Below are 19,774 nucleotides of genomic sequence, written 5' to 3'. Positions count from 1 at the left end.
GACCATTCTCTGTAATCAGAATGTGATGACACTGTTTACCTCACTCTCTAATAACAATAAGATGATTCTGCTCACCCCACCCTCTAGCAGAGGTACAGAAGTTCTTCTCATAGGTGACCTATTATTTGATTTACATTTTTTGTACATTTGTTCGTTTAAAAGGGACCTTAAAGTGCCATTAGATAGAAAACAAAAACTTAATTTTGGTGGCACCGATTGCCGATCTAATGTGCATGGTTTTTTTTACCGACTCTTACACATTTTTCGTTGGGCGAAAGAGGAATCGGGCATTCAGGAGTTCAAAATTCCCGATCTTTTGTATTCGCAGGAGAGCTACCTTCTCCCCAATGAAATAAACATGCATGCTCGGTGGAGTCAGCCTTCAGCTATGAGCAGTTTTAGTAAAGTCCTTCAAACAGCTCTCCTTTAAGCTAGTCCCACACTGGCCAGTTTCATAGCTCAGTCCAATGATCAAGCTAGGTAAGTTACTTACTGCTTGTGATGCTCGGAAGTACTTGATATTTTCCAGGGATAAAAAGTTAGAATGATGTGTAATGCATATGGTGTCCAAGGATGGTCAAGCAGCTACCCTATCAACCTTAGGCTAGAAAATAGAAAAAAGCCAATGAGAGTAGTATAAGACAGAATTTAGACCTATATTATATTTCAAAAGGTACTGAATCTGCTTAGGGAGAGACAGCTGGTAGTGGGTCTTTAGTGCAATGCTCTCTGGGAATAAATATGCAAAACAGCTGTCCTCCAGAAGGTATAAAACTGTCTCTCTAGTGCCACCTGCCCACCTAGACAGTTTTCTTCCTTCTAAATTCCTATATGAAAGAATGTCAAGCCCAAAAATATTCTTCTTAAAATCAGGATGATCCGTAAGAATTATGTTGGATATTGCCCACTATTATCCATCTTCTGAGACCAGAAGTCGAGTTCTTGATATAGATTTTCAGAGACAAAAATTTCAGAAAGACGTAAGATACGGACAAATCTTCAAAGAAAATACCACCCAGATTTGAAGTAGAGTTTTCTCTCTGTTATATTATAACACTTTATACATTTGTTGCCAATATTCACAAGTATTTTTTTTTAACTTTTTGCAAAAAGAAAACAAAAACATCCCAGATAAATCAAAGAAAAATATGCCTAGAATTTCCAATGATGAGCCATAAGATGCCCCAACATAAATGCAAAACACCCCTTCCCCACACGCAGGAACAAAGTATGTGAAATCCCAGAATGCATTGCTTTGACGCACATCTTGGAAGCTCTTATTGGGGCCGTTTTTGCTTATCGACCTCCTGTGTATCTGTTATGGATAGGTGAATGGGACAAACAGACGCCAGGACAAAGACACACTTGGGGCAGGCCCATTTTTCTTTTAAAGAGGTTAATAAGGGGTTATTGGAGCAATAGCGCCTCCCCTGTTGGCTGCCATTTTAGCAGTTTATAGATGACATCTTTTTGGGTAGTGGGGGGGGGGGATCTTCGGGAATTACAGGCCCCCGGGACAAAATAAAATGGACAACAGAAGCTTGATAATTTTGCTAACCTAAGCCCCTTCAACCTCCACACAGTGCAAATTACAAACATTAACAGGCCGCGAGGATTGAGTCCATTCCAATGTCAGCATAACGCAATGGGGAGTAAGGGCGGGCCTGGGGGCTTGCAATCAGTGATAGGACCATGCAGACAGACAGCTAACAGTCAGACAATACTCAAGGCCCTTTGACCCCCTTCTTCTTCATCTACAAAAGGGGCACAGGGTCTGTATAATACCCACAAGAATGTCACAGACACTGGTGATGAATGACCGGCATGAAACTAGAAGGGACTGTGCATTATCCCTTACATATGTCAAGATTTTAATATTTTTTGTTCTAGTTGCATACTCTCCCTGCTGTCCCTGATATGGTGGGTACAACATCCATTAAACACCCGTCACCCAACTTTCCAACCAATGGTTGCGGTTCTCCATGCTCTATGGGGGGGGGGATTCAAACCCAACTTGCTCTTGTAACGTCCACGTGTTTGGAGGACAGAAGATGCAGGTACGAAACACCAACGATCTACTAAGTCTTCATTATATCCAACTTGTTGTAGTATGAAGGTCCCGATGGTCTTCTAGGAAATATAAGACCTTACCCAGTAGGACATCTACTGTATTTCACATTCGGTTCAAGTTCCGTCTTGTAGAGTTTGAGATCTTGCAGAACTGCGGCTAGAAGATGTCCACCATGGTGGCCAAAAATACGGCAGCAATTCCACATCTACTCCACTGGAAGTATTGGCGTTTGGTGAGGGGTTTGGGGGGTCATCTACACGGTAACGGTGATGGAAACACAAGGTCAGGCAGGGGAGCTGACTCGTAACATTTAGGGTGGCTGGAGAAGATCCATTCATGAAGAGGAATGAGGTACATTGGGCAACTACACTTAAGACTTCTGCCCTCCCAGAGCTGAAGATGGTTGTAGTCTCCTCAGCACTGCAAGGGGCAAAATTGCAAATTAACATCTTCTAAAACACTAATGAGGTTCATCTTGATTGGCAATCACTGTCTTCTCGCTCCACCACTGGAAAAACAAGAATCCTTCCAAGTGTTTCCCTAATTTTATCCAGAGTCTCGACGATTCCTACGTCGGCCCACTCGAAGGTCTTTTTTTAGTCACTGGTAAAATCCACCTCTTTCTTCCCTGTGAAAAGGCGCAGAAAGTCAATGACGCGTTGTTTTCAAAAATGCATAATTTGTTCCCTCACAGTGTTGGATTCCATCTAAAAAAAAAAAGAATTTTTGTATTTTGTTGTTTTTGATTTTTTTGTATATTTTGTCGTGATGTGATTTTTTTTTTTGTGTTTTAATTTTCTTTCACTGCCCGTCTTGATATTTTTTTTTCCAGAATTTTTTCGTTTTCTAACTTAGATTGTACGTAAGAGGGAAACTAACGTGAGAGACAAGACTGCGAGAAGAAGAGGCGATACGGTGTACGTCACGCTGTTGTTGGGGGTGGAACCGGGTTCTGGAAGAGAGAAGGAGAGAAGAAACTTAGGAGGATATAGAAAAAAAAAAGACATTGAATACATGGGAGATAAGAATGCAGCAGATTATATAGAATAGAAGAAGTTGAATTCTAGTTCACTGAAGACGTCATTTTGCCGGAAGGCTCGACTGGCCTTGAAAGCTTAGCGAAATCAAAAGACGTCCAATTTGTATGATGTTTACAATATATTTTGAGTTGCTGTAGCCTTGAAATGTTTCTGTTTAGACTTTTATTCTCCTGCAGATACAGAAGGTTGTTCATGCTGCAAAGGAAGACGTTTTCTCTCCTTTTGTCTATTAAAGGGGTTGTCCAGTCTTAAAGGGAATGTCCACCTTTTGCCAATACGTGTTTTAAGGTTCAGAAATCCGTACTGATTAATATCTTAATATACCTCTATATTGGTTAGAATTCCATTTTTCTAATACAGAGCCCCAAATCCTCTGCATAGACATACAGTTAAAATTCTGGCTACCTGCAGTCACCACTAGGGGGAGCTTAGGAGATCACTGCATATTGTTTTATTATTGACTTAAAAAGGTGTACAGTATGCTCATCAGCTCCCTCTAGCGGTGGCTGCAGGTAGACAGAATGTTATCTTTTAATTCTTTGGCTTTCCAGGGGATTTGGGGGTCGGAATCATAAAAAGGTAGCACCAACATCTATGACCAGGACACATTTTTATCCTCTCGAAATAAACAATGAAGGTTCCTAATGAATGGCAGCAAACATAGATCATGAAAAACATAAGGTAGCAAAACAGAAAGTATATTGGAAATTGTATACATTTTCATTATACAAAACGTAACATTCATTTTCTGAAACTGGAATACACCTTTATGGAAAAAAAAGTGTCATCGTTGTATCTATCTGTATATACACACACACATATATATATACTGGGGGGATTTATTAGTACTTGCGTTAGTCTTAATCTAAAGGGCGCTGAATTAAGATGCCCCTACTTTATTAAGAGGCGCACCCACTGTCCGTGCGCCAGAAGGTCAAATCTACCCCCAGCTACGGGCAATATAATTTATACAAATTAATAGATAGATAGATAGATAAATAGATATGAGATAGATAGATATGAGATAGATAGATACTTAGATAGATAGATATGAGATAGATAGATAGATAGATAGATAGATAGATAGATAGATAGATAGATAGATAGATAGATAGATAGATAGATAGTTAGTTATGAGATAGATAGATAGATAGATAGATAGATAGATAGATAGATAGATAGATAGATAGATAGATAGATATGAGATAGATAGATAGATATGAGATAGATAGATAGATAGATAGATAGATAGATAGATAGATAGATAGATAGATAGATAGATATGAGATAGATAGATAGATAGATGTTAGATAGATAGATAGATAGATAGATATGAGATAGATAGATAGATAGATAGATAAATAGTTATGAGATAGATAGATAGATAGATAGATAGATAGATATGAGATAGATAGATAGATAGATGTTAGATAGATAGATAGATAGATAGATAGATAGATAGATAGATAGATAGATAGATAGATAGATAGATAGATAAATAGTTATGAGATAGATAGATAGATAGATAGATAGATAGATAGATAGATAGATAGATAGATAGATAGATAGATAGATAGATAGATGTTAGATAGATAGATAGATAGATAGATAAATAGTTATGAGATAGATAGATAGATAGATAGATAGATAGATAGATAGATAGATAGATAGATAGATAGATAGATAGATAGATAGATAGATAGATATGAGATAGATAGATAGATAGATAGATAGATAGATAGATAGATAGATAGATAGATATGAGATAGATAGATAGATAGATAGATAGATAGATAGATATGAGATAGACATAAGGTGTAAAAAATCCAGCGGCCTAGACAGAATCTCACCAGAAATGATAAAACACAGCCCGCCAGAAATACAGGCCGCAATAGTCAAACTATTTAATATAGTGCTGAGTGCCGGCTACTTCCCGCAAATCTGGAACCAAGGCCTTATAACACCAATCCACAAGAGTGGGGACAGGTACGACCCGGCCAACTACCGAGGGATATGTGTCAGCAGCAACCTGGGGAAACTGTTCAGCAGCATCCTGAATAAGAGAATCCTCAGCTTCCTCACCCAGCACAATGTCCTCCACCAAAGCCAAGCTGGGTTCATGCCAAACCACCGCACCACTGACCACATATTCACCCTGCGCAGCCTCATCAAGAGCCACGTCCACAATACAAAGCATGGGAAGATTTACGCCTGTTTTGTGGACTTTAAGAAGGCCTTTGACTCAGTGTGGCACCCGGGCCTATTCCTGAAACTGCTGGAGAGCGGAATAGGAGGTAAAACCTATGACGTCATCAGAAGCTCCTACACAGAGAACAGATGCAGCGTGAAGGTGAACGGGAGAAGAACGGCTGATTTCCAGCAGAGCCGAGGAGTCAGACAAGGCCGCAGCCTCAGTCCAACGCTCTTCAACATCTACATCAATGAACTGGCCACAGCTCTGGAATCCTCCTCAGCACCAGGTCTCGCCCTCCATGACACCCAGGTGAAATTCCTGCTGTATGCAGATGACCTTCTGTTACTATCACCAACCGAGAAAGGTCTCCAAGACAACCTGCAAATCCTAGAAAAATTCAGCTCCACGTGGGCACTACCCATCAATGCCAAGAAAACCAACATCATGGTGTTCCAGAAGAGAAACTCAAAATCCCCCAGGCACCCGACCTTCACACTAAATAACGCCACAATCACAGCGACCGACAGGTACACTTACCTGGGCCTAGAAATCAACCAATCAGGAAGCTTTAAACAAGCCATAGAGATTCTGAAAGACAAGGCGTGCAAAACCTTCTATGCCATCAGACGAAAACTCTATCATCTCAAACCACCAGTGACGGTCTGGCTGAAAATCTTTGACTCCATCATCTCCCCAATCCTCCTGTATGCCAGTGAAGTCTGGGGTCCGGACACATACCCAGACTGGTCAAGGTGGGATTCCAGCCCAACAGAAATCTTCCACCTAGAATTCTGCAAACACCTTCTCCAAGTCCATCGGAGCACCTCAAATAGTGCCTGTCGGGCAGAACTGGGCAGATTCCCACTACACCTCACAATCCAGAAGAGGGCGCTATCATTCTGGGCCCATCTACACAGCAGGAGGCAAAGATCCTATCACCATAAAGCCCTGCTACACCAAGGGGTCCCAGGTAAACCAGGCCCCCCAGAACATCTCACCCTGACCCGGCCTGAAGAAAATGTCACCCAGCGCGGCCTCACAAAAGCCGAAATCAAGAAGACAATAAACAAAGGCCAAGAGGAATATATCAGTGACTGGAGGAACGACATAAAGACATCCCAGAAACTGACAATATACCGGAGTCTACAGCGGGAATATAAACTGGCGCCATATCTGGAGAAACTGCCAAACCCCAGAGACAGACAGATCCTGAGCCGCTACAGACTGAGCGCCCACAACCTGCTCATCGAATCCAGGCGCCACAGACAGACCTACAAGCCCAGGGAGAGCCGACTGTGCCAACAGTGCGACCAGGAGGCCGTGGAGGATGAGACCCACTTCCTGCTACACTGCTCCAAATACTCAGCAGTGAGGGACACTCACTTCAGGAGACTCTCTGACCTCTTACCGGACTTCAGCTCCATGGAAGAGCAAGAGAAACTCTACATCCTGCTGGGTGAAGAGGAAACCACAGTGGGCACAGCGGCACAATATGTCACTGCATGCCATAAACTGAGAGAGACATGATATGCCATGGACTTGTATAACCCCGACCCTAGATATGTCCCTATCCCCCAATCCCTCAGTCCCTATCCCTCATTCCCTTACTTCTTACTTGCTTTGGCAATGCTAATATGTATTTGGTCCTGCCAATAAAGCTTCTTTGAATTGAATTGAATTGAATAGATAGATAGATAGATTAGATAGATAGATAGATAGATAGATAGATAGATAGATAGATAGATAGATAGATAGATAAATAGTTATGAGATAGATAGATGGATAGATAGATAGATATGAGATAGATAGATAGATAGATAGATAAATAGATAGATATGAGATAGATAGATAGATAGATATGAGATAGATAGATAGATAGATAGATAGATAGATAGATGTTAGATAGATAGATAGATAGATAGATAGATAGATAGATAGATAGATAGATAGATAGATAGATAGATAGATAGATAGATAGATAGATAGATAAATATGAGATAGATAGATAGATAGATAGATAGATAGATATGAGATAGATAGATAGATAGATAGATAGATAAATATGAGATAGATAGATAGATAGATAGATAAGAGATAGATAGATAGATAGATAGATAGATAGATAGATAGATAGATAGATATGAGATAGATAAATAGATAGATAGATAGATAGATAGATAGATATGAGATAGATAGATAGATAGATAGATATGAGATAGATAGATAGATAGATAGATGTTAGATAGATAGATAGATAGATAGATATGAGATAGATAGATAGATAGATAGATAGATAAATATGAGATAGATAGATAGATAGATAAGAGATAGATAGATAGATAGATAGATAGATAGATAGATAGATAGATAGATAGATAGATAGATAGATATGAGATAGATAGATAGATAGATAGATAGATATGAGATAGATAGATAGATAGATATGAGATAGATAGATAGATAGATATGAGATAGATAGATAGATAGATAGATAGATAGATAGATATAGATAGATAGATAGATAGATAGATAGATAGATAGATAGATAGATAGATAGATAGATAGATAGATAGATATGAGATAGATAGATAGATAGATAGATAGATAGATAGATAGATATGAGATAGATAGATAGATAGATAGATAGATAGATAGATAGATAGATAGATAGATAGATATGAGATAGATAGATAGATAGATAGATAGATAGAGAGATAGATATGAGATAGATAGATAGATAGATAGATAGATAGATAGATAGATAGATAGATAGATAGATAGATAGATAGATAGATAGATATGAGATAGATATGAGATAGATAGATAGATAGATAGATAGATAGATAGATAGATAGATAGATAGATAGATAGATATTAGATAGATAGATAGATAGATAGATAAACACATAAAGGTAATTACCATGATGAGGATAATTTCCCTCCGTTCCTACTCTATTATAATATGAATGTGTTGTGTTATGTCATTTATCTCATATTTTATGAATCCGCCTCCCGGGCGTTCTGATCGATAACTTCTCGACGGTAACTTCAATACCTCCAGATTTCTACGGCCGCTCCGTCTTGTGTTGGTGATTAGAACAACATTTCACTTTCTCATTGACAGTTTTAGCAATGTAAAGTTTGATGAAAAGCAAAAATGTAAAAATTGACAAAGTTACTCCCACTGAAACCCATTATTGTGCTGTCAGGACGTCCATTCTATAAATATTCTTGTAGGGTAATTCATCATGTGGCTGCTGCTGGAAAGGAGCTGTGACCATTTTGTACTTTATTTTCTTTATCGGCTCTTAAAGGGGTTGCATGAGATTAAAAAAAATGCTGAAACAGCGCCACTCATATCCACAGGCTGTGTCCGGTATTGCAGCTCAGCCCCATTCACTTCAAAAGCAATGAACTGCAGTACCAGACACAGTCTGTGGACATGAGTGGCGCTATTATACTTTTATATAATATACTTATGACAAATATTTTTGGAAATACAACTATGAATGCTGAGTGCCCCTCTGAACATCTTTTCACAGTTTACATCTAAATATTACTGACATATAATAGTAGTCACTTTGCAAATACCTTTCTTTCCTTATCTTAGTTACATCACGTCATATACTACAATTACATCCAGAGCTGCATTTACATTTTTATTGGTTGCTAGTGTGAATCAGATAAGGAATTGTGGTTGGGTGTTGATATTGGGCTCTATGGGATGTACTATTTGAGCACTATATGGTGCTTTTATGCATGCAATGTATGGCACTATTATTTGGTATCTGTATGGCAGTAATATTTGGCATCTCTATTGTAGTATTACTTGGTATCTGTAGGGCAGTATTATTTGGTATCTGTAGGGCAGTATTATTTGGTATCTGTATGGCAGTATTATTTAGTATCTATATGGAAGTATTATTTAACATTTGTATGGCAGTATTATTTGGGATATGTATGGCAGTAATTGGTATCTGTATGGCAGTATTATTTAGTATCTATATGGAAGTATTATTTAACATTTGTATGGCAGTATTATTTGGGATATGTATGGCAGTATTATTTGGGATCTGTATTGCAGTATTTGGTATCTGTATGGCAGTATTATTTGGTATCTGTATGGTAGTATTATTTGTTATCTGTATGGCAGTATTATTTGGGATCTGTATGGCAGTATTATTTGGTATCTGTATGGCAGTATTATTTAGTATCTATATGGAATTATTATTTAACATTTGTATGGCAGTATTATTTGGGATATGTATGGCAGTATTATTTGGGATCTGTATGGCAGTATTTGGTATCTGTATGGCAGTATTATTTGGGATATGTATGGTAGTATTATTTGTTATCTGTATGGCAGTATTATTTGGGATCTGTATGGCAGTATTATTTGGGATCTGTATGGCAGTATTATTTAGTATCTATATGGAAGTATTATTTAACATTTGTATTGCAGTATTTGGTATCTGTATGGCAGTATTATTTGGTATCTGTATGGTAGTATTATTTGTTATCTGTATGGCAGTATTATTTGGGATCTGTATGGCAGTATTATTTGGTATCTGTATGGCAGTATTATTTAGTATCTATATGGAATTATTATTTAACATTTGTATGGCAGTATTATTTGGGATATGTATGGCAGTATTATTTGGGATCTGTATGGCAGTATTTGGTATCTGTATGGCAGTATTATTTGGGATATGTATGGCAGTATTATTTGGTATCTGTATGGCAGTATTATTTGGTATCTGTATGGCAGTATTATTTAGTATCTATATGGAAGTATTATTTAACATTTGTATGGCAGTATTATTTGGGATATGTATGGCAGTATTATTTGGGATCTGTATGGCAGTATTATTTAGTATCTGTATGGTAGTATTATTTGGTATCTATATGGAAGTATTATTTAACATTTGTATGGCAGTATTATTTGGGATATGTATGGCAGTATTTGGTATCTGTATGGCAGTATTATTTGGTATCTATATGGCAGTATTGTTTGGTATCTGTATGGCAGTATTTGGTATCTGTATGGCAGTATTTGGTATCTGTATGGCAGTATTATTTGGTATCTGTATGGTAGTATTATTTGGTATCTATATGGCAGTATTATTTGGTATCTCTATGGCAGTATTATTTGGTATCTGTATGGCAGTATTTGGTATCTGTATGGCAGTATTTGGTATCTGTATGGCAGTATTATTTGGTATCTGTATGGTAGTATTATTTGGTATCTGTATGGTAGTATTATTTGGTATATGTATGGCAGTATTATTTGGTATATGTATGGCAGTAATGTTTGGTTTCTGTATGGGAATATCATTTGGTATCTCTATGGTTGTATTATTTGGTATCTTTATTGTAGTATTATTTGGTATCTCTATTGCAGTATTATTTGGTATCTCTATGGCAGTATTATTTGGGCTTCTCTTTTGTACTATTGTTTGGCACTGCATTGTCTTGCTATTTGGGCACTGTATGGCGGTATTATTTGGGCACTGGACAGCAGCATTAATTTAGCACTGTACAGAATTATTTATTTAGACACTATGTTTTTAGTTTTTTTGTGCAATTTTACAGTATGGGGTATAGTAGTGTTATTTGTGCTCTATGTGCATTATTATGTGGTCACTATATGTAGTGTTATGTGGTCACTATATGCAGTATTATGTGGTCACTATATGTAGTGTTATGTGGTCACTATATGCAGTATTATGTGGTCCCTATATGTAGTATTATGTGGTCACTATATGTAGTATTATGCGGTCACTATATGTAGTATTATGTGGTCACTATATGTAGTATTATGTGGTCACTATATGCAGTATTATGTGGTCACTATATGTAGTATTATGTGGTTACTATATGTAGTATTATGTGGTCACTATATGTAGTATTATGCGGTCACTATATGTAGTATTATGTGGTCACTATATGTAGTATTATGTGGTCACTATATGTAGTATTATGCGGTCACTATATGTAGTATTATGTGGTCACTATATGTAGTATTATGTGGTCACTATATGTGGTATTATGTGGTCACTATATGCAGTATTATGTGGTCACTATATGTAGTATTATGTGGTCACTATATGTAGTATGTGGTCACTATATGTAGTGTTATGTGGTCATTATATGCAGTATTATGTGGTCACTATATGTAGTGTTATGTGGTCACTATATGCAGTATTATGTGGTCCCTATATGTAGTATTATGTGGTCACTATATGCAGTATTATGTGGTCACTATATGCAGTATTATGTGGTCACTATATGTAGTATTATGCGGTCACTATATGTAGTATTATGTGGTCACTATATGTAGTATTATGCGGTCACTATATGTAGTATTATGTGGTCACTATATGTAGTGTTATGTGGTCACTATATGCAGTATTATGTGGTCACTATATGTAGTATTATGTGGTCACTATATGTAGTGTTATGTGGTCACTATATGTAGTATTATGTGGTCACTATATGTAGTGTTATGTGGTCACTATGTAGTATTATGTGGTCACTATATGTAGTATTATGTGGTCACTATATGTAGTATTATGTGGTCACTATATGTGGTATTATGTGGTCACTATATGCAGTATTATGTGGTCACTATATGTAGTATTATGTGGTCACTATATGCAGTATTATGCGGTCACTATATGTAGTATTATGTGGTCACTATATGTAGTATTATGTGGTCACTATATGTAGTATTATGTGGTCACTATATGTGGTATTATGTGGTCACTATATGCAGTATTATGTGGTCACTATATGTAGTATTATGTGGTCACTATATGTAGTATTATGCGGTCACTATATGTAGTATTATGTGGTCACTATATGTGGTATTATGTGGTCACTATATGCAGTATTATGTGGTCACTATATGTAGTATTATGTGGTCACTATATGTAGTATTATGCGGTCACTATATGTAGTATTATGTGGTCACTATATGCAGTATTATGTGGTCCCTATATGTAGTATTATGTGGTCACTATATGTAGTATTATGTGGTCACTATATGTAGTGTTATGTGGTCACTATATGTAGTATTATGTGGTCACTATATGTAGTATTATGTGGTCCCTATATGTGGTATTATGTGGTCACTATATGCAGTATTATGTGGTCACTATATGTAGTATTATGTGGTCACTATATGTAGTATTATGTGGTCACTATATGTAGTATTATGTGGTCACTATATGTAGTATTATGTGGTCACTATATGTAGTATTATGTGGTCACTATATGCAGTATTATGTGGTCACTATATGTAGTGTTATGTGGTCACTATATGCAGTATTATGTGGTCCCTATATGTAGTATTATGTGGTCACTATATGTAGTATTATGTGGTCACTATATGTAGTATTATGTGGTCACTATATGTAGTATTATGTGGTCACTATAAGCAGTATTATATGGTCACTATATGTAGTATTATGCGGTCACTATATGCAGTATTATGTGGTCACTATATGTAGTATGTGGTCACTATAAGTAGTATTATGCGGTCACTATATGTAGTGTTATGTGGTCACTATATGTAGTATTATGTGGTCACTATATGCAGTATTGAGTGGTCACTATATGTAGTGTTATGTGGTCACTATATGTAGTATTATGTGGTCACTATATGCAGTATTATGTGGTCACTATATGTAGTGTTATGTGGTCACTATATGCAGTATTATTTGGTCACTATATGTAGTATTATGCGGTCACTATATGTAGTATTATGTGGTCACTATATGTAGTATTATGTGGTCACTATGTAGTATTATGTGGTCACTATATGTAGTATTATGCGGTCACTATATGTAGTATTATGCGGTCACTATATGTAGTATTATGTGGTCACTATATGTAGTATTATGTGGTCACTATATGTAGTATTATGTGGTCACTATATGCCGTATTATGTGGTCACTATATGTAGTATTATGTGGTCACTATGTAGTATTATGTGGTCACTATATGCCGTATTATGTGGTCACTATATGTAGTATTATGTGGTCACTATATGTAGTATTATGTGGTCACTATGTAGTATTATGTGGTCACTATATGTAGTATTATGAGGTCACTATATGCAGTATTATGTGGTCACTATATGCCGTATTATGTGGTCACTATATGTAGTATTATGTGGTCACTATGTAGTATTATGTGGTCACTATATGCCGTATTATGAGGTCACTATATGTAGTATTATGTGGTCCCTATATGTAGTATTATGTGGTCACTATATGTAGTATTATGCGGTCACTATATGCAGTATTATGTGGTCACTATATGTAGTATTATGTGGTCACTATATGTAGTGTTATGTGATCACTATATGTAGTATTATGTGGTCCCTATATGTAGTATTATGTGGTCACTATATGCAGTATTATGTGGTCACTATATGTAGTATTATGTGGTCACTATATGTAGTGTTATGTGATCACTATATGTAGTATTATGTGGTCACTATATGTAGTATTATGTGGTCACTATATGCAGTATTATGTGGTCACTATATGCAGTATTATGTGGTCACTATATGTAGTATTATGTGGTCACTATATGTAGTATTATGTGGTCACTATATGTAGTATTATGTGGTCACTATATGTAGTGTTATGTGGTCACTATATGCAGTATTATGTGGTCACTATATGTAGTATTATGTGGTCACTATATGTAGTATTATGCGGTCACTATATGTAGTATTATGTGGTCACTATATGTAGTGTTATGTGGTCACTATATGCAGTATTATGTGGTCACTATATGTAGTATTATGTGGTCACTATATGTAGTGTTATGTGGTCACTATATGTAGTATTATGTGGTCACTATATGCAGTATTATGTGGTCACTATATGTAGTGTCATGTGGTCACTATATGTAGTGTTATGTGGTCCCTATATGTAGTATTATGTGGTCACTATATGCAGTATTATGTGGTCACTATATGCAGTATTATGCGGTCACTATATGCAGTATTATGTGGTCACTATATGCAGTATTATGTGGTCACTATATGTGGTATTATGTGGTCACTATATGTGGTATTATGTGGTCCCTATATGCAGTATTATGTGGTCACTATATGTAGTATTATGTGGTCACTATATGCAGTATTATGTGTTTCCTATATGTAGTATTATGTGGTTACTATATGTAGTGTTATGTGGTCACTATATGTAGTATTATGTGGTCACTATATGTAGTATTATGTGGTCCCTATATGTAGTATTATGTGGTCACTATATGTAGTATTATGTGGTCACTATATGCAGTATTATGTGTTTCCTATAAGTAGTGTTATGTGGTCACTATATGTAGTATTATGTGGTCACTATATGTAGTATTATGTGGTCACTATATGTAGTATTATGTGGTCACTATATGTAGTATTATGTGGTCACTATATGTAGTGTTATGTGGTCACTATATGCAGTATTATGTGGTCACTATATGTAGTATTATGTGGTTACTATATGTAGTATTATGTGGTCACTATATGTAGTATTATGTGGTCACTATATGTAGTATTATGTGGTCACTATATGTAGTATTATGTGGTCACTATATGTAGTATTATGTGGTCACTATATGCAGTATTATGTGGTCACTATATGTAGTGTTATGTGGTCACTATATGCAGTATTATGTGGTCCCTATATGTAGTATTATGTGGTCACTATATGTAGTATTATGTGGTCACTATATGTAGTATTATGTGGTCACTATATGTAGTATTATGTGGTCACTATAAGCAGTATTATATGGTCACTATATGTAGTATTATGCGGTCACTATATGCAGTATTATGTGGTCACTATATGTAGTATGTGGTCACTATATGTAGTATTATGCGGTCACTATATGTAGTGTTATGTGGTCACTATATGTAGTATTATGTGGTCACTATATGCAGTATTATGTGGTCACTATATGTAGTGTTATGTGGTCATATATGTAGTATTATGTGGTCACTATATGCAGTATTATGTGGTCACTATGTGTAGTGTTATGTGGTCACTATATGCAGTATTATGCGGTCACTATATGTAGTATTATGCGGTCACTATATGTAGTATTATGTGGTCACTATATGTAGTATTATGTGGTCACTATGTAGTATTATGTGGTCACTATATGTAGTATTATGCGGTCACTATATGTAGTATTATGTGGTCACTATATGTAGTATTATGTGGTCACTATATGTAGTATTATGTGGTCACTATATGTAGTATTATGTGGTCACTATATGCAGTATTGAGTGGTCACTATATGTAGTGTTATGTGGTCACTATATGTAGTATTATGTGGTCACTATATGCAGTATTATGTGGTCACTATATGTAGTGTTATGTGGTCACTATATGCAGTATTATTTGGTCACTATATGTAGTATTATGCGGTCACTATATGTAGTATTATGTGGTCACTATATGTAGTATTATGTGGTCACTATGTAGTATTATGTGGTCACTATATGTAGTATTATGCGGTCACTATATGTAGTATTATGCGGTCACTATATGTAGTATTATGTGGTCACTATATGTAGTATTATGTGGTCACTATATGTAGTATTATGTGGTCACTATATGCCGTATTATGTGGTCACTATATGTAGTATTATGTGGTCACTATGTAGTATTATGTGGTCACTATATGCCGTATTATGTGGTCACTATATGTAGTATTATGTGGTCACTATATGTAGTATTATGTGGTCACTATGTAGTATTATGTGGTCACTATATGTAGTATTATGAGGTCACTATATGCAGTATTATGTGGTCACTATATGCCGTATTATGTGGTCACTATATGTAGTATTATGTGGTCACTATGTAGTATTATGTGGTCACTATATGCCGTATTATGTGGTCACTATATGTAGTATTATGTGGTCCCAATATGTAGTATTATGTGGTCACTATATGTAGTATTATGTGGTCACTATATGCAGTATTATGTGTTTCCTATATGTAGTGTTATGTGGTCACTATATGTAGTATTATGTGGTCACTATATGTAGTATTATGTGGTCACTATATGTAGTATTATGTGGTCACTATATGTAGTATTATGTGGTCACTATATGTAGTGTTATGTGGTCACTATATGCAGTATTATGTGGTCACTATATGTAGTATTATGTGGTTACTATATGTAGTATTATGTGGTCACTATATGTAGTATTATGTGGTCACTATATGTAGTATTATGTGGTCACTATATGTAGTATTATGTGGTCACTATATGTAGTATTATGTGGTCACTATATGCAGTATTATGTGGTCACTATATGTAGTGTTATGTGGTCACTATATGCAGTATTATGTGGTCCCTATATGTAGTATTATGTGGTCACTATATGTAGTATTATGTGGTCACTATATGTAGTATTATGTGGTCACTATATGTAGTATTATGTGGTCACTATATGTAGTGTTATGTGGTCACTATATGCAGTATTATGTGGTCACTATATGTAGTATTATGTGGTCACTATATGTAGTATTATGCGGTCACTATATGTAGTATTATGTGGTCACTATATGTAGTATTATGTGGTCACTATATGCAGTATTATGTGGTCACTATATGTAGTGTTATGTGGTCACTATATGTAGTGTTATGTGGTCCCTATATGTAGTATTATGTGGTCACTATATGCAGTATTATGCGGTCACTATATGCGGTATTATGCGGTCACTATATGTGGTATTATGTGGTCCCTATATGCGGTATTATGTGGTCACTATATGTAGTATTATGTGGTCACTATATGTGGTATTATGTGGTCCCTATATGCGGTATTATGTGGTCACTATATGTAGTATTATGTGGTCACTATATGCAGTATTATGTGTTTCCTATATGTAGTGTTATGTGGTCACTATATGTAGTATTATGTGGTCACTATATGCAGTATTATGTGGTCACTATATGCAGTATTATGCGGTCACTATATGTAGTATTATGTGGTCACTATATGTAGTATTATGTGGTCACTATATGCAGTATTATGTGGTCACTATATGCAGTATTATGTGGTCACTATATGCAGTATTATGTGGTCACTATATGCAGTATTATGTGGTCACTATATGTAGTATTATGCGGTCACTATATGTAGTATTATGTGGTCACTATATGCAGTATTATGTGGTCACTATATGTAGTATTATGTGGTCACTATATGTAGTATTATGTGGTTACTATATGTAGTATTATGTGGTCACTATATGTAGTATTATGTGGTCACTATATGTAGTATTATGTGGTCACTATATGTAGTATTATGTGGTCACTATATGTAGTATTATGTGGTCACTATATGCAGTATTATGTGGTCCCTATATGTAGTATTATGTGGTCACTATATGTAGTATTATGTGGTCACTATATGTAGTATTATGTGGTCACTATATGCAGTATTATGTGGTCCCTATATGTAGTATTATGTGGTCACTATATGTAGTATTATGTGGTCACTATATGCAGTATTATGTGGTCACTATATGTAGTATTATGTGGTCACTATATGTAGTATTACGTGGTCACTATATGCAGTATTATGTGGTCACTATATGTAGTGTTATGTGGTCACTATATGTAGTATTATGTGGTCACTATATGTAGTATTATGTGGTCACTATATGTAGTATTATGTGGTCACTATATGCAGTATTATGTGGTCACTATATGTAGTATTATGTGGTCACTATATGCAGTATTATGTGGTCACTATATGTAGTATTATGTGGTCACTATATGTAGTATTATGTGGTCACTATATGTAGTATTATGTGGTCACTATATGCAGTATTATATGGTCCCTATATGTAGTATTATGTGGTCACTATATGCAGTATTATATGGTCCCTATATGTAGTATTATGTGGTCACTATATGTAGTATTATGTGGTTACTATATGTAGTATTATGTGGTCACTATATGTAGTATTATGTGGTCACTATATGTAGTATTATGTGGTCACTATATGTAGTATTATGTGGTTACTATATGTAGTATTATGTGGTCACTATATGTAGTATTATGTGGTCACTATATGTAGTATTATGTGGTCACTATATGCAGTATTATGTGGTCACTATATGTAGTATTATGTGGTCACTATATGTAGTGTTATGTGGTCACTATGTAGTATTATGTGGTCACTATATGTAGTATTATGTGGTCACTATATGCAGTATTATGTGGTCCCTATATGTAGTATTATGTGGTCACTATATGTAGTATTATGTGGTCACTATATGTAGTATTATGTGGTCACTATATGCAGTATTATGTGGTCCCTATATGTAGTATTATGTGGTCACTATATGTAGTATTAAGCGGTCACTATATGTAGTATTATGTGGTCACTATATGCAGTATTATGTGGTCACTATATGTAGTATTATGCGGTCACTATATGTAGTATTATGTGGTTACTATATGTAGTATTATGTGGTCACTATATGTAGTATTATGTGGTTACTATATGTAGTATTATGTGGTCACTATATGTAGTATTATGTGGTCACTATATGTAGTATTATGTGGTCACTATATGCAGTATTATGTGGTCACTATATGTAGTATTATGTGGTCACTATATGTAGTATTATGTGGTCACTATATGTAGTATTATGTGGTCACTATATGTAGTATTATGTGGTTACTATATGTAGTATTATGTGGTCACTATATGTAGTATTATGTGGTCACTATATGTAGTATTATGTGGTCACTATATGTAGTATTATGTGGTCACTATATGTAGTATTATGTGGTCACTATATGCAGTATTATGTGGTCCCTATATGTAGTATTATGTGGTCACTATATGTAGTATTATGTGGTCACTATATGCAGTATTATGTGGTCCCTATATGTAGTATTATGTGGTCACTATATGTAGTATTATGTGGTCACTATATGCAGTATTATGTGGTCACTATATGTAGTATTATGTGGTCACTATATGTAGTATTACGTGGTCACTATATGCAGTATTATGTGGTCACTATATGTAGAATTTTGTGGTCACTATATGTAGTATTATGTGGTCACTATATGCAGTGTTATGTGGTCACTATATGCAGTATTATGTGGTCACTATATGTAGTATTATGTGGTCACTATATGTAGTATTATGTGGTCACTATATGTAGTATTATGCGGTCACTATATGTAGTATTATGCGGTCACTATATGCAGTATTATATGGTCCCTATATGTAGTATTATGTGGCCACTATATGTAGTATTATGTGGTCACTATATGTAGTATTATGTGGTCACTATATGCAGTATTATATGGTCCCTATATGTAGTATTATGTGGTCACTATATGTAGTATTATGTGGTCACTATATGTAGTATTATGTGGTCACTATATGCAGTATTATATGGTCCCTA

The 19,774-nt window shown here is 35.5% G+C and overlaps 1 protein-coding gene across 1 annotated transcript in view; it reads right to left on the bottom strand.

The window, feature by feature from the left end:
- Nucleotides 1–1,027: 1,027 nt before the first annotated feature.
- Nucleotides 1,028–19,774, bottom strand: part of IGLON5 (IgLON family member 5) — a 423,086-nt gene continuing 404,339 nt past the window's right edge. The window contains 2 exon segments of the mRNA XM_075840383.1: nt 1,028–2,943; nt 2,946–3,023. Coding sequence (XP_075696498.1) covers nt 2,918–2,943; nt 2,946–3,023 — 104 coding nt within the window. The 3' untranslated portion in view covers nt 1,028–2,917.

Source organism: Rhinoderma darwinii, chromosome 10 (genome assembly GCF_050947455.1).
Source record: "Rhinoderma darwinii isolate aRhiDar2 chromosome 10, aRhiDar2.hap1, whole genome shotgun sequence".
NCBI lineage: Eukaryota > Metazoa > Chordata > Amphibia > Anura > Rhinodermatidae > Rhinoderma > Rhinoderma darwinii.
The sequence above is the reverse complement of the archived record's forward strand: the minus strand, read 5'-3'. Positions and strand labels throughout refer to the sequence as shown.